Source organism: Lacerta agilis, chromosome 10 (assembly GCF_009819535.1).
Source record: "Lacerta agilis isolate rLacAgi1 chromosome 10, rLacAgi1.pri, whole genome shotgun sequence".
Lineage (NCBI taxonomy): Eukaryota > Metazoa > Chordata > Lepidosauria > Squamata > Lacertidae > Lacerta > Lacerta agilis.
In genome coordinates, this window is record NC_046321.1 from 16709055 (window position 1) to 16730728 (window position 21674).

Consider the following 21674-nt stretch of genomic DNA (forward strand, 5'->3'; position numbering starts at 1 on the left):
CTGAGGGTACGCATACCCCTAAACATTTTGTGAATATTTGTACTTTTGTACATCTACTGTATTTATTTTTCCTGATTTGAACTATAAAATGGTGATTTTCTTGAGTCAAAATGAGAGTACCCCTAAACATTTTTTTTTAAAAAAAAAAGCCATGGAGAGAAGAATAGAAGTAGATGTTGCTTCCCTTCCCTCCATAAACAAAAGAGCAACGCAAGACGGATAACAGCACTCCACAAGCTCTCAGTGAACAAGGTGGCATGTAAGGGTATCCTGGACCCCAGTTGTTCGGGGGTATGTACACAACAGTTTTGAACTGGGCCTGTTAGCATATGGGCAGCCAGTGCAAATGTTTTAACAGAAGCATCATATGCTGTGAGTCATCTGCCCATATCAACAGTCTAACTTCTGGACTAGGCTAAGAGCAGTCCCACAGAGCGCACTGCAGTAATCCAGTCTTGAGGTTACCAATGAATGGACAACTGTGGTCAAGATAAACTGATTCAGATACAGCCATAGCTGATATACCAGACAAAGATGGTAAAAGGCACCCCTAACTGGAGCTGCCTTTTCCCAATCCTCATCCTCCCTCTGTCAGCTAAAAGGCAAAATGTTCCACATCTAGGGGGGAAACAAAGGGAAGAAGAGGTATGACCCAGCTGCTAGAGAAGGTAACTATTCAGGATTGAGCTGAAATAGGTAAAGCAAAAGGTGCTGGAATTGCTGAGGTTTAAAAATGCATATGCAAATACAATTTCAGCCTCCCAAACGAATCACTTTCCCCCAAAAGCTCCTTTACATACGAAGGTTGGCATAAAGAGAATAACATGTGCCCACCCAGAGTGAGCTCTTCAGACCTCCAGCAACAGTACCAAACGTAGTATCCCAGCACTCTAATGCAAAAATAAATGCTTCCAAGCAGATGGGATTTTTCAAGTAGATTTCTGTAAGCATTTTATAATCTAATAATATGAGAGGAAAAATGACCCTGAAGTTGTGTAAACCTGACTGGAATGCAGACATCTGTTCTGGTTAAAATGTTTCCTGACTAGGGTCCTCCATCCCACTTTAAATATTTATAGTTTTTAACTAGATTAAAACATTATAAGAGGGGTTTTATTCTCAACAACCTGCGACTGGAATTGATGTGCCAGCTTTTTCCAGCATCGCTCTAAAGTGAGAACCCAGTTTTAACAGCACTGCCCCACTGTTCATGTACACCCTTGTAGAAAAATAGATGAAGAAATGGGACTGGGAGGGAAAGGAGAGAGAGAGAGAGAGAGAGAGAGAGAGAGAGAGAGAGAGAGAGACTCCCCTGAAATAGTATGGAAACAAGAATATAGTGTAGTTAAATCCCCAGGAAGTGATTGGCAGAAAGAACCTCCTTTCCCCACTCCTCCCTACAACATTAACAGCCTGAGCAATTACTGAGTGGAACAAACCCCTTTAACACCACCTGGTGCACTTTTTCAGCCGTTGGTCTTGCTCCCAAGCCTGTCATGGCTCATTTAGATAGTATAGTGCATTCTCTCTATAGGACTATTCTCAGGGACCATGGAGTTCAAAACATAATGAGATACAGAGATTTTTTTATCATGAAGTGTAGTATAACGTAACTGTGAGCCACAGTACTCAAGAGTTTAGTATTTGAGAGCTGCTTGGAACAGAATTTTTCTTTTTTCTTTTTTTGGGACTAGGTGGAGTACAAAAACAAATGATCTGGATTAAATATGTACACATTACTAATAGCTAAAGAAAAATGTGTTGGAGAGAAATCTGTCCAGGTTGATGAAAGGAGGTCTTATTTACAGGCACTTTATTTAAAAACCACATCTCCATATTTACCATTAACACTATATAGTTTCATATTCACAGTGCAGCTGCCCTAAACTATAATAATAGCTGGTTAAATTGTCACTGGCCTGATTTGTACAACAAGGCAAGCCAAAATATGTTTTTACCAGGACCTCACAATCATGCTGCCCCCTGTAGAAGAGCTTGCAGCTGCCCTGCTCTTCTTGGTTAACTCAGCATGGCAAGGCAGCTGAGCCAAGGTTTGGCTTGGCATGTCATCCAAACCTGAGCTTGTGGCAAAGCTCTCTGCTCCTTAACCACAAGCCGTAGCCAAGAACAAACCTGGGATACAGCTCACAGTTAAGGAGCAGAGTGTGTAACCACAAGCCCACATTCAGACAACATACCAAGTCAACCCATGGCTTAGCTGCCATGTCGCACAAAACTAAAAGAACCAGGGACGAACAAAGAAGTCTCAGTCTCCTTCTCAGAAGCCCACACATTCACACTAAGCCATAGTTTGGCATAGTGTTATGTGTAAACAGGGCCACTGTTGCATACAATTTTTTTAAAAATTACAAACACCTATCATTTCATGATGTCCCAATCTCAACAGCATGGAACTCTAATGATTAATTTTTTTGTAGGAGAAATGCAACAGCAAGTAGCTTCCAAAGGCAAGTGTTAAACTGGGAAAACCACATATCAGCATTCACTTCTCAAATTAAGCAATGTGTGAACAAAGTTGGGGTTTTCAATACAGTATTTCATAGTTCTTTAAAACTAAGATATAATGTATCAGAAGTGCAAGTTTCTGTGTTTTAAAATGGTAATCCTCTTAGTATCTGAATATGCAAAGTATAAAGATACAGAGACTGGCAACTGTGCAAACCAACCATTTGTTAAGACTTACACCTTATTGATCAAGTCTTCATTTGCGAAGTATTAAAATTATTTCTAGACAGCAAAAAAATGCTTAGAATCATAGAGTTGGAAATGACTGCCATGGTCATCTAGCCCAACCCCTGCAATGCAGGAATCATTTGTCCAACAAGGGGTTCAAATACACAACCATGAGATTCAGAGCCACATGTTCTACTGACTGAGCTATCCAGCAGCTAGAGGCTTGAAATATAAAAACAAAGAGAACAGAAGTAACTCCAAGAAAAGAAGTGGTTTGAAATGCAGGCTAAAGTGCAGAGAGCAAGTGGACAATATATTTTCTGACTTTCACAGGTTAACTTGCATGAACAAGAAAAGCTTTGATGTAATTAAATGTGGTTGTGGTTACTGGAGTACAGTGTGCACTTGTGGCTACTCAAATCTATTTCAAAAGGTATGCAGTACTTCCCATTCCTACAGTGTAATTCAGAATCTCTTCAAATCAACATACAAAAAAATGACCTACACAAGTTGATGTAAATTTAAGGGGCAGCACCTTTCCAACCAATGAAAAATCATACTTGTGGTACAGTGGGGGAGGCTTAATGAGTAGCCACCCATTCACCATGCTTAGTTTCTTTACTCTCTTGATTGCTGGTCAGCAATCCCACTGGATGGTGCTTCCCACTGGAGCAATTAGGCAGGGACAAGAATCTGTAGCTTTGCCAGGAGAAGGGACCGCTCGTCTCCCCTACCAAGCAAGAAAAACTATGCAATTTCTTGACCTCAGTCTGAAAGAAAATGCAGAAACTGCACCCTTTGCATAGAGGGGAACAATAATTTACAAGGAACATATGAAGAAACCAGCCATAACAATGAAGAGACAGGTAGAAACTAACCCAGGAGGTCTTATGTACAGTGTTAGCAGAAGCGGTAAACTAAAAGTAATTACAAGTTAAGCACTGGCCCCAGATAGAAGGGTGGGTGCAACTAAATGCATCAATAACAATTAGAGCCTCACCCGTTATTCTAGACCCACTACCAATTTTAGTTTGAAACAAAATTGATCCATTTATTCCCTGCCCATACAGCATTTTTAGCTCTTTGCTCAAGGTTTATTAAAAGAAGCCAAACATATATTCTTCCCACCCACTGTCAAGGGGGCTTCCCAGCCAAAGGAATGCCCATGGCAGATAGTTAACTATTTATTGTCAAAGATAACACTTAGAATCGCTTCTCCAGCTCTGGTTATCTACACACACCAATCTAATGGCTAGGCAGTTATTCCCAGGTCCAGGCTCTATGGAGTGGTTGCAGCAACAGGAGAACACTCCCCCACCACCAATTTATATACCTTTCCTTGACGGGCTATGTGCATGCAGCCAGAGACTGTGCCTGCGTGGAAACTTCCTATGCTCATCACTTTTCAATTACCTTCTGGTTCTGGGAGACAGTGGTGCAGGAAAGGATGGAAGAGCACCTGACCCTTCATTTGCCTGACTTGTCTCTTTGTCCTCTTCTCTCTACCCATCCTGTGTTCCACCCTTCAGCTCTGAGGCTGACCCTTCCTCTGACTATTGCCTCCTGGCTGGTACAGGTCCCTACAAACCACTGCCCCCATCTCCCAAGTTGGACTCCAGCTCCCCTTCCCCTGGTGCACACTTGTCAGCATCCTGCCAGTTCTTGACACCCACGCCAACCCTTCTACCCCAAAGTCAGAGAAGTGTTTCGTTATGGACTACAACACCCCAGCAAACTGCACCTCTGATTACTCTAAACTTCCACACTACACAAGAACCAAGTTGAAACCCAGTAAGTGTATTTAATGTGTCATCCTCACTGGTATAGGTTAGGAAACTAACTCATCCATAGCTTTTGCTCATTCTAATACATAACATTTTTAATGCATTCTAGTGCAAAGGGCCAAGAAACAGAAAAACACACATTTATAATTTCTCACCAACACAACCACATTCAGTTGCACCCACAATGAGTACCAGCCCAGACTGAAATATTTAAATGTTTCTGAGATGTTTTTGGCTTAGGCTTTAGGAAGTGTTGAGACAAAAGTTTTTAGTTTCAGCATATTTCCCAACAGTAACTAAATAGTTAACAACAGGTTTTCAATGAAGAGACATGGTTTTAGTGAATGCTCCCAAGCTCCAAGTTCAAAAACATTCCAGGATATACAACACAGCATGCATATATGTATACATTTTAATGAGAAGGTTTGGCAGAGCAGTTTGGCAGACAAATACATTGCTAGAGGACTGATTATAAGACATATCTCAAGTTGCTTTGGATTGCTGCATTAGGAGTTACTCTCCCCTTCCCCCTCACAAACCAGGCAAATTTATAGTGCAACAGTATTTTTTTATTAAAAAAAACTTTTAAAGAAAAGCAGACTCTTAGTGTCCTAGTGCCAGGTATCAGGTTGCTGAATATAATATTCGTAACATAAAGTAATGCATGCTCCATCTCTAAGACCCCCAAAACCATTTTTCCATTGTGCACAAACTGTTCTTTTCTATCTTAATTTCTCTCCCTCTCCCACCACCCCCAAAATAAAATAAAAGGCAATGATGTTAACAGGAAAGCTGAATATAAATAATGGCTCGCAAAACCAAAATCACTGTTAACTCTGCCAATAAAAATGTTCCTTCTCTTCAGGGATGGCTAAACAACTAAAAGTGCCTCTAATGATCTGCTGGCAGCACTTGCCAACACAGCTCTGAATAGATAACTGCCTCTCTGAAGACTGCTAAGTACTCACTTCCAAGTAAATCAGTGAAACTTGCTTATAAGTATTTAGGAATTAACGAGCAAATTTAAAATGGAAAATCCAATAGAACCTTACATTCTCTCCTTCCTTAGCTGCAATATGGTGTTCGTCCCCATTCACAAAAACCCATCACTCCTCCTAATTAGAGTTTGTGCCTTAAATGCATTTACCTTGTCTCCATGTCAATTTGATAATTTAATTCAAGTATCTTCCACTGTAATCTGGGGGTGGGTGGGGGTGCACATGTGCCTGAGTGCCAATACAAATAGTAGAATCCATTTATAGGAATGCACTTGAATGCATGAGGTGTTATGTGACGGTGGTGGCTGGGGTGGGAGGAGGAAGCCAGGTTTCTGTAAGATTCTCCTGTATTCCTAAATATTTCACATTTAGACTACACCATCCAGTCTTTTAAAGTGGAGAAAAGAAGCAACGACTCCTGTGATAAAGTAACACTTTCAAACAGAAATTAATATAAGACCTGGAAGACAGAGTAAAAACCTGAAAGAAATATTACAACATACTTCATCTCCAGCACCTCCTCCAAATGTTTCCTCCTCTCAGCCCGCAAGTTGGTCAAGTGGGTTTCCTTCTCAGCCAGAGATTGTTGGGTAGAGGACAGCTTTGCTTTCATAGATTCCAGCTCTTGTTTTACTTTCTCCATAGCCATCATCAATTCTTCCACCTAAGGCATTTGTGAATGATAAAAGAGGAAGCAGAATGTATGCAATTAAAAATATATATATATTTGCAATGCACCAGAGCTGCTGAATAATGGGTTGGGGGTAGGGGGAGAGGGAATCTCTCAAGTGATCCATTTAGCCTTGCATTTAATATTTCCCTGAATTTGAGTTCTACTCCATGTTTTAATGTAAAATTAATGTTGTTATTACAAAGTAGAGACAAGCACATCTTATAACTTAATCCCCACTGGTAGTGAGTCTTTGTGTTCTGTCTTTATGCTTATATTAGAATTTACACGTTACGTCACAAAAAATATAACTACAGACCAGTAATTCATAATTTCAACATTATCACAATATTGCAATAAACATCACAAGACAACATGCATCAAGTAACTTTTCAGTATGTATTACAAGAACTTGAACAGAACCTTTTCCCTCATGATTTGTCTAAGTCACATGAATAGCCGAAGTTATTAGGTACCATTTGGTAAACCAGTTTCTGCCTTCAAAGCTAGAGCTCTGTTACTAACACCCTGCTTGCCTGTACTAAAAGCAGCATTAGTTTGGGGCAGCACGAAAACAAACTTCCCCCCAAAGCCCAATATTAATATCATTATTTAATTATATGTACAGAAGATATTGATATACTCCTTTACATGATGTGTTGCCTTAATCTCTTTGTCCCCCCCCCCAAATGACATTCTGCAAGTTGAGGAAAAAATTCTTAAAAGAAAAAACAGAACAGCTTTTTTTGGGGAGGAGGTAGAGGGAGGTGTCCATAAATTACTGAGAATTCTTTCCAAGTAGAACACAAAGCTGAATCTCGTTTGGAGACAGAAAGTACAAACTGGAGCTGGGGATTAAATATGTACTTTAATTGCCCAAGTTGCATAGCACAGCAAAGAAGTACATTATGTGAAGTGCCCAGCACATCCAGATGGTTTCCTTAAAATCACAAGTTAATAAACCTTTACAGAGATACAAAGAAGGAAAAAGGAAAAAGAATTATAGTTTCACTTGAAGATCCAGTATTTCTAAGGAAGTGCTGGGATGTTTTAGATGCTGTCAAATATTACAGCCAACACGTTTTTTTTCAACTGCTTCTGTCCTAAGATACAGAACACCCAGTTTCCACATCAGTACTGAAGAACAAGTAAGCCAAGAACAAACCTTGGTAACAGCTGACAGTTGGTTTGAATAGAAACAAACCTTAAGACTAGGTTTGGACATTACTACTTGCCAGATTCTGGTTTATTTCCTGGCAGTGTTGCAGCAGCAAGGGCAGAGGAAGAGAGGAGCAAGAATTTCCAGTAGTGTGAACTAGTACCTTTCGTATTCACATTTAACTATAGTTTTTAACTAATGTGATGTGTGAGCCAAGACAAAGAAACCGATGCCTGTGTTATCCCAGGACTCTCCAGCTCCTTTCAGTCAACGCTTGTAGGATCATATAGTAACCTGGTAGCTTGGGGCAATAGCAGGGACAGGCTAGAGCAGGATCGTCCAACACCCTTTAGGCCTTTTTTGGCAGTCCTTGGCAACATTCGATGCCCCACTTCCTTGCTGCCATTGTGCTGCCTTGGGTAAGCAAGGTGCAGGACTTTGAGAAGGAGGCATGAGGGCTCTGACAGAGTTCTAGAGTCTTCCTGCCTCCTCTCCGAAGCCTAGTTAGAGTTTTCCCAGCTTTGGGAAGGAGGGGAGAGAGCTCTAGTGCCTCCTTTCAAAAGCTCAGTGCCTTGCTTCCCGGCTTTGGGAAAGCAGCAAGAGGGCTGTGTGTGTGTCTGTATCAAAGTATGGCCTTGCGCTCCCCACCCTGCATGTGGCAAGGCAGTGTGTGACCTGTGGGCTCTGTGTTGAAGGACTCTTGCGACCCACTTGGTATGAAAAGGTGGGCTGCCTTGGGCTAGAATATTAGGAGTAATTCAGAGCAGAACGTCAGTCAATTTTAAAAGGTATATTTAAGTTTCTTATTTATTGTAAACAATTTGTTAGACCTTAAGATGTAATGCTGTAATATAATAAGGAATGTATGTTTAAAGTATAATACAAAAAATTATTAAGGAATTATAAGCATTTATAGAATGTATATATAGTAAACACGCTTAAGTAAGAGCAATGTAGAGAAGCCAGAAGAGGGGTAGAGGGAAGTTAATTCAGATAAGATATAGATTTAAAGGAGAATAATATTGTTAAGCTATATTGTGTTTAAGATATTTGGAAAAAAATTAATAAAAATTATTGGGGGGGAAATAAGTTTCTTATTAGACATTTGAACAATACAATTAAAGTGACATTCAAATGAAAGAAGGGGGAGGCAATTTGGTTAAGGTGTTTTGAGCATATAAATTCGAAATGCAAATACACTGGATTGTCAACTGCAATGTGTGTGCGTGCGTGTGTACGTGTGTACACACACACACACACACACACACACACCCCAGACAAGCAGTTTTAATCAGAAAAGAAAAACACCCTCCATAAGCACATATATTTCTAGCTAATTAATGCTCTATTACCAATATTAAAGTATAGGCAAGTGGCCTAATCCCACTATATTATCTCCCACTTCCTTGACTGGATTGTGTAAGAGAAATAACAGTAGCTCAAGCATCAGCAATGGTTGAAAAAAAGGCAAAGATTTGTAAGACCAAAGAATTTTGATTTTATGGGTCACTGCATGGCAGTCTAGAGCCAATCAGAAGCTGAAATACTTTCTGTATTTCCCCCAGAGTACAGGGCATTGGGAGTATTCACATAGAGAAAAATAGGAAACGATACAGAGAGAGGAGGACTAGAATTCAGCAGCAAAATAGTGACATGCAGAAAGCAATAAAGTAAAATGCACAAAAGGTATAGAAAGGAAATGTTAAAACAAGCATACTTCCTGGTCAAGGGCCTTAGTAAAGAAGTGCCTTACTTCAGTAATACAGAATGTATCACCAAGACATACATGATATGAGAGCTTTTACCTCAGGTTTCACCTTTCTAACATACATGAAATACAATATGACCAGCTTGGTCTTTTGCCATCAAAATATATGTGGTCCATGGTCCAGGGCCCATCACAGAACATTCACTTTGCTGGAAGTAATGTACAAGGAACCAACAAGTGATTTAGGGAGACCTAAGGTTTAATGGGCCATCACTTGGCAAACAGAAGGTCCTTCATAAGGAAGGAAATATTCACTGAGAAATTCACATTTCATTGACACAGGATGGAAAGATCAAAGTGATTATTTGGTTGGTACAGAAATTATGTCTGCCTACACATGGAATAAAATACAGAATATCTAATAAAGAATATCTAAACAGGGCAAATAAGGCAATTTCCTTTACAATTAGATCTTTTTTTCTTTAAGGAGAAATAGGTCATTTTTTAAAACAGACTTTCTCATGCTCAGAGAAGTATGCTATCAATGCAAACTTCAGAGTGGGATAATATGACAATATGAATGCCCTTGCTCCTATGTGAACCATAAAGGAGCTAAATTCCTTTTCTGAATAAAAAGAGGAAACCATTCTTCAACTCTGCCTAAGTTGCCAGACCTGAAGAGGAGAACTAGCAGCTGTAGCTTGTTAAGAGTGCTAGAAAAATGAAGGAAGCCATGCAAATAACAAACAGAGCCTTGCTGGCATGGGAGAAGTGTTCCTGAGAAGGAAAAGGAGTTGTTCTGTGGTCTTCTAATCCACGAGATATTTGAACCAGGCCATGGGAAAACGAGGAACTAAACAACTGTATGTCTGGCTTTTGCAAGGGCCTACATATTGGCACCAAACATTGTAACCAGTAGGAGAACTGTTTTCAATCCCTTCCAGCATCTGGACCACTAGTTTGATGAAGCTGCCCTGTGGCTAAAGCAGCAGCTTATTTTACTCTTAACAGTGAAATGTTTACTTAAGTTATAATCACTTCTCTGTGTGAAGATGGCAGCTCAACATGAAGTAGATTGCCTGACTTGTGGGCGAGTTTAACTGGCAAACTGAAAGCCCACTGGAAAGCTTCAGAATGTTTCTCACTATTAACATGCATTAGCTCCTGGGTACAAACTTCAGAAATGCTTGGTAAAAATGCACTGGAAAAACAGAAATGTGTCAAGCCACAGTATTCCAAAACTGAATCCCTGCTTTAAAAACCAAGCTGATTCCAGGTATTGAACCCCGTTTTCTAGTATGCTTTGGCTCATTTTGCCAATTTCCAATAAGGAAGTAACTCAGCTTAAACAGCTTCCAAAGAAGAGAAGGTAAGCCCCTTCTGTTTATTCAGAATTCTTCAATGGGAGGGGTCTCCCCATTTCTCCCACTAGCATTCAGAAGAGTCACTGGATGCAGGAGAGGCTTTAGGAACTGCCTTGCTTCATGCTTTTAGGGAAGGGGACATTACTCTTTGGCAGAACACAGCAGAACACCCCAGGTTCATTCCTTGGCATTCCCAGTTAAAAGGGGCAGGTAGCAGGTAGCCAATATCGGTTTAGATGGATGCATATTAAGACCTGGTTGGTAGAAGGCACTGACCTATGTTCCTGTGAAAGGACAATGGAGCAAGAGCTGCCACCACTATCCCATGCTCACTTTTCTAAATTGCTTGGCTTTTTGTTTATTCATTTTATTTATCACATTTATATCCTAACTTTCCTCCAAGGAGCTAAAGATGGCATACATTTATCCTCACAAAAGGTAAAAAGGTAAATGACCCTGTGAGGTAGGTCAGGCTGAGAGGTAACTGGCCCAAGGTTACCCAATGAGTTTCATGGCTGATTTTAACCCTGGTCTCCCAAGCCCTATTCCAACATCTACACCACACAAAATCTTCATTTGCATTGGAAACTGATCTGCCCTAACTTGGCAAAAACTTAGTTGATAATGGATAAAATCAAGAGTTAACATCACAGCTGTAAACTTTTTAAGGCTATACAGGCTCCGGTGTTCAGCCCTGGAAAACTGTACCTGTACCTGGGATGTCAAGATAGCAAGACCATAGGGTTACACAGGGCTAGCTTGTAGAAAGATTAAATTTGGACAGAACAGTGGGGAATGTAAACAGAAATGAGACTTCTTCGTACCTTTAGCAATTTACAGTCTAAATGATTGGTCTCGTGCATTCTTTCATCTGATAGCTTCAACAGGCAACAAGAAGCAGAATGGTGGAAAACAGTAAATCAAAAAAGAAGGGAAAGCATGCAATTAAAATCAGAAAGAGCAATTTAAGAGTTTAAGTAGTACCAACATGCACAGAGCAATTCAAATCTAGGACTGGTAACACTTTTAATACAGTACATTAAAGGATTTGTCAGACTCTAAACAAAAACAGAGGTGCACATCATCACAATTGTCACTTTTTGCTTCTTACACAATTTTCTGTTTCTCACACAACTTTTAAACACATGGAAAAATTAGAACCCTTACAGTGAAAATATGGGAATAGTGCATTCTTAAAAGCAAGCAAGCAAACAAACCCCCCACTTGCAAACTTTTGATGCAATTACAACACAAAGAACATGATACAGCTATTACTGAGCAGTGCTAGTGGCTGCATTAACTCACAAGGCTAAACACAGGGAACCTATGATCCTCCAGATGTTGCCGGATTCCCAACTCTCCTCACCTCCCAGGCTTAAGCAGCATGGCCAACTATTAGCAATAATGGGAGTTGTAGTACATCGTCATCCAGGAGTACTGCAGGTTCCACATCTCTACAATAAATATTGATTTAGCTTAACTGTGATTTGTTTGCAGTCCAGACCCATGCCACCCAAACTACTAACTGAAACCATTACTTGAAGAAGGGGGCTTGAGAGTCCTTGCTTGCATTAGTCACTGCTTGTTGCTATATCTATTCCTAGTTCATTTTGTTATTCTGCTCCATATGATTTTCTGGCTACAGAGATACGAGACAACAGCACTTAGAATCCGAAATTGCTCACAAGGATAGGAGATTCTTGCTGGTGCTTACCAGACCTGCCCCTTCTCCTTCCTGGCAACAGGCCCAATTCCCCACCCACCTAATGCTCCACAACAAACTTTCAAGGAGAAAAAAACAGGTGATTACACGAATATTTATCCAGGAGAGCTAAACCACAACTTTTCTTCTTACAACCCATCCTTATTTTGTAAAGGAAATTTCCTCAAAACAGCTTGAAAAGATGTACACATGGGAGCCATGGCCACGAAGGAAAGAAGATGGCCGCTTAAACTCTAAGCTCTGCTCCAAGGCCCAGAAAAACAGCTTAGAGCAAAAGCCCCTGCTATCTAAACAAAAACAAAAACAAAAAACCCCTCAAAGCTTTAAGAAAGGAGAGGGTAACACAAAAGGATCCAGAAAAGGTGAAAACAAAAGACTTCACTCAATTCTTCCTGTCCCGAGACAGAAGCCTCACTTCAACAAGGACACTAATGCAGGCTACAGCCAAGATAGCACCACCCTCTTCCTTGCTGGAGAAAGAAAATGGTAACAGTATCTTAAGAGAATAATTTCCAGCACAAGTAAATAATAATAATAATATTTATAGCCTGCCCATCATAAAGGAGCTTATTAAAAATACTTTAAAACCTAACCCAAGGCTTATCTCCATAACTTATAAAAACAGCCCAGTTATGGTGATGTAGGATCTGGCTTCCAAAACACTGAAAAAAAGAAAACATCCATGTGCTTGCACAATTAAACTGCAAGAAGCTATGATTAAATATGTCTGGGGCTTTCCCTTCCATCTTATCTCCATGAGAGAATCAACGCAGCTCAAAGCAAAAAATAAAATAAAATACTGGAAGCAACAGATCTCCTCAACACTCTTGGCATCGATCGCTGGAATGGCAGCAAGGAGAGGCAACAGAAGAACACACTGAACTTTCCAATGGAGGTTGGGAGGATGCAAACAGGAGTAAAAGATCCTGCAAAGCCCCTTCCGCCCTTAAAAAGGAGGGGGGGTTGCAGCTAGCACGAGCCCTCCAGATGCACAGAGGATGGCTTCATCCCCTGGCACTATTGGCCGAGCCCTGGGCGCGGTTCCTGCCTGACCGGCCAACTGGCGCGGTCGGCAGGGGCGTGCCCACTGCATTTAAGTGGGCCTGCGGCCAGAGCTTGGCCTCTTCTCCTGGGCTCCCAGCTGATGCCTCACACATAACAACAGAGAAGACCACTGCAACACACCAAGCAGATTCCTAGGTCCTAGACCCTCCAGATATCACTGAAACACTTAACTTGTGACTTTAACCAAATCTAAAGGAAAACAGTACCCTGGTTGCAGATTAGCCTTTAACCCCACCCCACCCCACCCCTCTCCTGCACTGTCTTTACCCCTCCCCATTTCCTTGACTCCCATCCACCCAGCCTGCTCCTCCCAAGCTCCCCCTCCTAACATCCCAACCCTTATCTCCCACTTCTGCATCCCATTCAGCACCCCCCTACCCCCCACCCCCATACCCGTCTTGCAAAGGAAGGAATTACATTTTTTCTATCCTTCAGGCCATACTATGCTGTAGTACACCATATTAAACTACACCAACACCCTTAATTCTGAAATAAGGACATCTCCCACAGCAGGAATGTGTGTTCTCCAGCCAAACTCAAACAAAGTGTAATGTGAAGTGGGTGACAGCAGAGCCCAGATATCTTTAACTCTTACATTATGATTTATAACCCTCCCCCCTGTTTTATATTATATGTAGAATGCTTAGAATGTTTGTAAGCCTTTTGCCGATTTCCCCCTGCCACAGTTGGCAGGATAAGAAGCCTTCCCAACCACCAGACCAAACATATCGGTTGGAAAAATGTGTTACTCTGACTAGAGGTAAGAGATCTGTGTTTATATTGTTCATTATATGTTATAATTTACTAATTGTTAGGAGCCCCAAAGGGAAAACTTTAACATGCCTCATGTAGGTTGTTGCATATATGCATTATAATAATAATTTGTGGACATGGCTTCATTAAAACCCACCTTACATGAATTTGGACCAAGAAAGGCCAGAAGGAGAGTACCTACCATCTCTAGCTTTATCTACAGGCAAGGAACCTTGACTTGACCATGTGACCATGAACCCTGCTGTACAGTACACTAATAAATCTATAGTTAATAACAGTCTTGCCTATGTTATATGTGAGAATTTCATTGGAGGTGGTGGTGCAAGTGTGCTTGAAGAGCAACCATGAGATGATGTTACAGCTGCTGTGCTAAAAAACAATTCTGAAACATTTACAAAGCCTGTCTAGTGGATGAAATGCAATCCAGTACATATGGCGCAATTGAGAGAAGGGACTGGAGAATCAATAGTAAGGGAAACACTCTAGTAACCACATAAGAAAACCATTTACTGTCTGCTCTTGCTGTTACATTCAAGTATTTGTTCTATTGGTACGTCAATACCATGCATTATTCTTTAAAACAGAGTACTTGAGTACTTACCACTAAAAAAGAAGCAGTTGCCTTAGCACACTGGACATCATACCTTGGAAATATGTCCTCTGATACAATTTGTCATCGCAGAAGTGAGCATAGCCCCCGCCCCCAGTAATAAGATTATTATGTATTTATTGGTGTCAAAATGATTGTTTTCCCCAAGTAACTGCTCTAGTACTCTTTCAAAAGGAAGCAAACACTGTTTTGAAGTGTCCTGCGATAAACCACTACATTATGTTTTTGCTTGGGTACCTTCCCACAAACTGTCAGTCACTATTTCAAAGCACAAACGCTTGAGATGCTAGTGGTAGTCCTTCTGTGCTACAGTGTTCCTGTGCTGTTTGTGCCATCCCCAAAAAGAGCAATGGCCAACGCAGAATTCCAAGCTGACAACACTTGAGTTCAAAATGGTTTGTGGAAACAGCAGAGAGGAGGAGGGTGCTGCATCATGTAAGATCCTGAAGGACAGCCATTGAAGCCGCAGAAGAATGCTGCATATGTCTGTTAAAGTAACATGGAAGCACATGGATGTTGTTGCTCATTGCTCTAATGTACAGAAACTCATTATATGCTGTACAGTGGCTGCTGAAAGGGCACAAATGGTGATGATCACCACCACAACAGAAGACCATGAAATTATGTCAACTATGAATAGATGAGTCATCCTGAGAAGAGTCAGTATGGCTGCCGATACCTGATGTGGAGAAATGGGCAACCTTGAGTATGTCTTGTGCAACATTTAACAAGGTGGCAGAGATCAGTCCAATATTACAGACACAGGATGTTGTCTTATGCTGTGCTGTGGTTGGTGGGAATGCAGGACAGAGTCTTCTTGGTTGCACACTCACTGTGGAACGCCCTTCCCCCCAGAAGACTTATCAGATTCCTTCTTTATTAACCTTTTGCCAAGTGTTAAGGACCACCCTTTTCCTTCATGCCTTTGATATTGTTTGATTCTTCTCCCATTGTTTGGTTTTCAAGCTGCTTGGTTTTGTTGTTGATTCTGTTCATGCTTTCTCTGCTACACAGTTATTTTATATAATCACTTTTTTGCCGTTTCCTTTTATTGTTCTTTTTTGTTGTATGCTGCTTTGAGCACCCTATTTTGAGTAAGAAACTAACTCACAGATTGTTAATAAAATAATATCCTTTTAAAATAGGTATAAGTAGCACTGCCATTTCTAATGATGAAATGTTTTCCCCAAAGAGATTAAGGAATAATTTTCCACTACCAATTGCGGTTACATAGAAACAATCCACATGAGGTTTCTTCAATACTTACTTTTCAAAGAAAGATAATCTCATATTAGATTTTATCCAGTTCACCCACTGCTTTGTATGCATCTTTGATAATTTTGAATCCAAAATCTTTTTATTTACTTTCAAAAGGTGTCTATGGCTAATGTGCAAAAAGCACTAAAATGTTAAAGAAGTTTAGCTGAGAAAATCTTTAGAATGAAAAAAGTGACTTCCATCTTCTTCTGATGTCAGCATTGTTTCAATGGAAAGGGGAGGTTCAGAATATGTTTTTAAAAGGGCGTAAATGCAAGATATAAAAACCTGTTTAATGATAGCTATTCTCAAACTGGAATATTTTACTGAGTGGAACTTGAAGGCACTATTTAGAGGATTCATTTTCAGATTTCAAAGAGGCTTAAAATATCTGGTGGGAAATTACTTGAAAATGAACTAAATAAAAAAGTCTACCAAGGGCTTTAGGATTCTCTGATACAATACAGTGGTACCTTGGGTTACATATGCTTCAGGTTACATATGCTTCAGGTTACATACTCCGCTAACCCAGAAATAATGCTTCAGGTTAAGAACTTTGCTTCAGGATAAGAACAGAAATCGTGCTCTGGTGGCGTGGCGGCAGCGGGAGGTCCCATTAGCTAAAGTGGTGCTTCAGGTTAAGAACATTTTCAGGTTAAGAATGGACCTCCGGAATGAATTAAGTACGTAACCAGAGGTACCACTGTACTAAACAAATCAAGTTACAATACCTAACAATGTTGCCTAGATAGCAACAGCAGTGACTATAATTACGCAGACCTGTTTTTCAGACTGTATCCTGGCTGATTCTTCTTGAGCTAACACCATTTCACGCTCTGCCGTTATTTGCACACTCTCCCTCAGTGCCTCTTCTAGCTCCTCAATTCGATCATCCTTCTTATGCAGACTGTCCTGGAAAATGATAGGAGACCAGATAAAGTAGCTTGGATTTAAAAATCTGGCAAGCCAAGTGCTACGTCAACCTTAAGTTACTCTCCTGTGATGTAATTCCACAAGCACAAATCTTCGCATAGAGGAAGGGAGAAGTTGTAAGTGAAGGCAGAACTGGAGAAGGTAAACATCACAGCAAAGGAGAAAGATAGCAAACCAAGAGATCAGTGCTAGAAGTGCCGTTTGTGTAAAGAGCAGCTAGAGCAGTTGACAGATTATGTGCAAAAGATGCAGATTCACATGCAGCTCCATAGCAGGTTAGTATACAGATGTTGTGGTACAGCAGTAAGCGTTCAGAATCTCTTCTCAGGCACGCGCAACCTGACAGGCAAGGCATAGAAAACTGGAAGGAGTGCAACTTGCAGTTAGTGATTTGCTTGGAGACAAGAGCTCCTTTTTTTCTATATGGAGAGTGATACAAAGCACCATCCGATTAAATCAACATGGCAAAAGATCTATGTGAGATGGAAAGACGAAGGCTAGGGTGTCAAATAAGCAGTATTTGGAACCGAATCTCTTCAGAATGAAATCTCTTACATATGTAAACCATGTTGTCATAGACCAAAATGCTACATCCGATGCTTACTTAATGTTTGAAACATCTAGTACAAAAACAAGAGATCTTTAGGCTATAGACTAGGAAATGTTATTACACAAATATATGAATGTTGTCAGCTTCTGAAACTGTAACTCAGACACAAACATGAGTTGCCACTGCAACTCTAACACAGGAAAAATTGTCCAGATGCTACTCAAGTGAACGTCCCAACAAAGAAGATGATCTTCATACATTGGCTACTCTAGCATCAAGAACATGGTGCTTACTTTCTATATCTTCTGAAGCAGTGTTGATTAAACCCTTCTAATGTTGTTACAGGTGCTTAGAGTTAGAATTACCCTACCCAGTCTGCAACAGACAGTCCTCGAAAATTATAGTGTGCAGTTCTAATTGCAGCAGACATGGAAAATACTCATTAGGTTGTCTATGTTATGTCAGAATCCAGACTGTCATATTCAGAATCTTCAGTGGTGTCTCTACTTCTACTCTATAGAAGAATGTGTGTCTGGTTAAAGCTGATCTGAGCAACTGCATAGAAGGAAGCATAGTATAATGGAGGTATAGCTGTGTTTTTCATCTGAGATAAGCAGCGAGCATTTGCAATTCAAGTACATATAGTAAGTTTCCCTATTCAAAGGTATTAACTCTGGGGGACATTCTAATTCTAGTGAAAATCCAGAAAATGATCAAGTAGTGCAACCATCAATTCTATCTTAATATTGTAATGTAATCAATATGGAAATATAGCAATGTATTTTGAATATTAATGTTACTCATATATTATCACTTAAATATTCAATGAATTTGAAAAGGTAAGCAAATGCAGATAGTAAACAAAACAGATGTGTACAGCAAAACAAGCAGCTATTGATAAATCATCACCAAACACAAGCCATTCCTGTGCCTAAGTTATAACTTGGTGATACATTATTTTCCAGGATACACCTTTTTGGAGGTGGGTGGGTGGAACATGAAATTTCCCCTAACTTCCAATTCCAAGACTGTTCCACATTGGCCTCTTACAAAGAGAAAGTTGTACAATGCATACTCATGATGCTAAAATACATTTTCTTAGTAACAAAGAGCACCTTGCTTAACAGAGCCTGAGAACGTGTCCCACTTTTTTTGCATCCTATTATTAAAACTGAAACCTATGATTATTCAATGGTAGTGGCAATGTCAGTGGCAGAAGCTCCCACGTATTTTTCATCGAATTCAGATGCAACTCTGGATGAAAGACTAGTGATTTTAAAGTGCTAGATTCTATTCCTTGCAGCCAATAGACTATGTGGGAACAGAAGGAGTCAGTACGACCATTTTGTGAGCCCCAACTGATATATGGGTTTGGATTAAATATAAATTAAAATTAAAAAGCACATTATTAAGCACATTCAGAAGCTTGTTTTGTACTCAGAACTAGAGGGGGGCTATTGGAGTTTGCCTTATTTTTATAATAAGCATTATGAGTTACTGATTCATATTAGGTGACATCTCATTCTAAATGCTACTGTCTACGTACCTACTAGAAGCCATGAGAAGGAAAAAAGGAGAGGGGATCAGTTTTTTATCTTCCTGTTAGAGAAGCAAACTCTCAAATATGTATAAAGCTGTTATAAGTGAACTAAAGATGGACAATATTATAAATCCATTTTAATTGCTTCATTTTTAATCCAGGTAAATTGAGTTAATTATCATTATTGCTGGTTTTATTCCTCCAATCCTCTTATTGTTCTTTCCAAATGTCAAGTTTCCATCATCAGAAACTCCTGGTATAAATGAAAACTTTGATATTTGACTAAGGAAGAGACAAAACACATGCCTATTACAGACAGTGCAGTAAGAGCTTGGAAGCTTGTTTATTTGGCTGGATTGCAGATGGCTAGTTTAAGAAAATAGGGATCATATTTTTAAGCACTACATAATGAATTATTAATTCCAGCCAAAACCACAAAAGCCAAAATTATTTGAAATTGGTGCTTCTGTGTACTAACCCCAAAACCGGCAATGGTTGCTTATAGTATATCTATTTCTCCCTGTGCTTACTTTTTTATTTAACTAATTAGCTCCCAGGAGAATAAAGGAAAAGTAGCTGTGTTGGATAAACTGACTGGATTCTTGCTGGAGAAGAGTGGGGACAGAATTTTAATGAAAATATTCTCCAAACAAAATAATTATCCTATAGACTTTCAACATGTTCAAATGATATGTGATTATGCAGGAGAAATAAACCCAGGCAGAGCACTTTAGGATAGGCAGAGGATGTGAAGCTATTGCTGAAAAACGTAAGTTTTTATTTAATGTGATCATAAGGAACTATGACCAAGAATGCAAGTTGTATTATCCACATCAGGGATGGGGGATAATGCAGCCATCCAAATCTCTATCTAGACTTCAGGGCTCTCACCAGGTTATGCTCCTTTCCTCACTAGTCCTGTCCCGTCCCTTCATCAAGTGCTTTTCGTGGTGCTAGAACCCATTGCAAGGGGGTTGGGCTAGATGACCCTTGGACTTCTGCTTTCTTCAGTTGCTCTGCTGTGAATCAAAATATACTGTAGCTAAGGTGGCAGTTACAGATGATTGGCATTTACTGTAGCTGAGTGATGTCAGGTACAATTCCATAGTTCTGAACATCCCATTTACAGTGTACTGTCACTGCCACCTTGGCTTCAGGACTCTTTTGTTCACATCCAGAGCAACAGCAGGAGGAAAAAACTGAGCAGCTTTGCTGTAATAGTGTTCTAACCTGTCTGTACCAGGTACCCACAACGGCAAGGCAGGGCAGTGGTGCAATACCATGGGTAGTTATTAGTGAGCAACTTTATTAGATCACTGTTGGAAGTGGACTTAGGCCAGGCATAGGCAAACTCGGCCCTCCAGATGTTTTGGGACTACAACTCCCATCATCCCTGACTGCTGGTCCTGTTAGCTAGGGATGATGGGAGTTGAAGTCCCAAAACATCTGGAGGGCCGAGTTTGCCTATGCCTGACTTAGGCCTTATAAATCTCTTCCTCTGAGCCACCTTTCCCAAGGTTTAAGTTCTTGGACTAAAGACCGTGTGTCTTAAAGAGCCAACCCTGCAGACAAAAAAATTGTTCACCTTTCTCTAGTGGCCTGCTCCCTGCATCTTTTGGGAGGTGTGGTAGCATACGGAGCACTTGATTCTCTTACAAGTCAGGCTCAGGGGAGGGTCCTGACTCAGGTTCTAGGCAACCAGCCTCAGGTTCCATGGATTCTGATCCACTAGCCTTAGATTCTGTTGGCTCTGAAATACTAGCATCAGGAGGCTGCTCCAATTCCCCAGGTGGTGGTACAGAGCCAGATACTGAGCTGGCTCCTTCACTGAGCTTGAGGGCATGACAAATATCCCTCTAGTCACTGTAATAAATATGATTTTATGATTAACTGCATCCTTATGGGATTCAGAGCAAGCTGATTTGGTGTTTTAAAATTACATATCTATATATATCTACATGCCCATACTCACACACCCACACTAAACTACATGTCCAAAATAAGACCACCATAGAGGACTTATTTCACCTTCAAGTGAATTGTTATAGATTTTAGAAAACTGACATTTGAATGCCATTACATACCTATATGTAAAGCATATGGCCATTATTAGATTAATGCTGAAATAGAGCAGGACATTTAAAGACACATCTCCACCTACTTTGCAAAGGCTTACAAGTAGCAACACTTAAAACTGACCTATAAATTATGTTCCTTGAATTCTTCACTGTCCCTACATTGGCAAGAGGCCCAATGAACACTGGAAATTTGTATAAGCTATGGATGATGGATGCACAAGTCCTTGTATAATGAGCAGTTCATCAGCCTTTCTTATATCTTCTACCTGTTCCACATTAGCTTGCAACAGCTTCCCTAATGTTTATTTGTGGAGTTATTTCCACATGTGCATGCCAGAACCATGCCTCTTTCCCTTCCTGCCTCCCACAATCAGGCTCCAGATAGTATAGTCAATGTAGTCTGTACAGGGCCTTTAGAAAGTGCACCATCTCCCTTTCCCTGCACCCTCTCTCCATGTATCTCTGTGGTGCAATGGATCAGTGTGACTGGCTGTTAACCAGAAGGTTGTTGGTTTGAGCCCACCCAGAAATGACTGTGGGCAGGATTCCTGCACTGAAGGAGGTTGGACTACATGACCCTCAGTCCCTTCCACCTCTACCATTCTATGATTCCATGTGGATAGTCCACTTTGAAATGAGAATCACTCTGTTGCTACAAAACATGTTTCGAATTAATGAAACGGTAAATACATTTTATTTTTTTTTTTTTATAAGAATTTATTGGCATTTTTCCAAACAACATATACCCTCACCCACACCCACAAATA

General features: G+C 40.3%; 1 protein-coding gene across 18 annotated transcripts in view; it reads right to left on the reverse strand.

Moving 5' to 3' along the window:
- The window catches only part of ERC1 (ELKS/RAB6-interacting/CAST family member 1), a 160057-nt gene that overhangs the window by 60456 nt on the left and 77927 nt on the right, over positions 1-21674 (reverse strand). For 7 of the 18 annotated variants that reach the window (XM_033161557.1, XM_033161556.1, XM_033161555.1 and 4 more), the window contains 2 exons: positions 16587-16718; positions 5980-6140 (listed from right to left, as the gene is read on the reverse strand). In XM_033161557.1, coding sequence (XP_033017448.1) covers positions 5980-6140; positions 16587-16718 — 293 coding nt within the window. Of the gene's footprint in view, positions 1-5979; positions 6141-11201; positions 11256-16084; positions 16272-16515; positions 16719-21674 lie in introns of those variants that run through there. The other 11 variants (XM_033161554.1, XM_033161552.1, XM_033161551.1 and 8 more) reach the window with 3 other exon arrangements.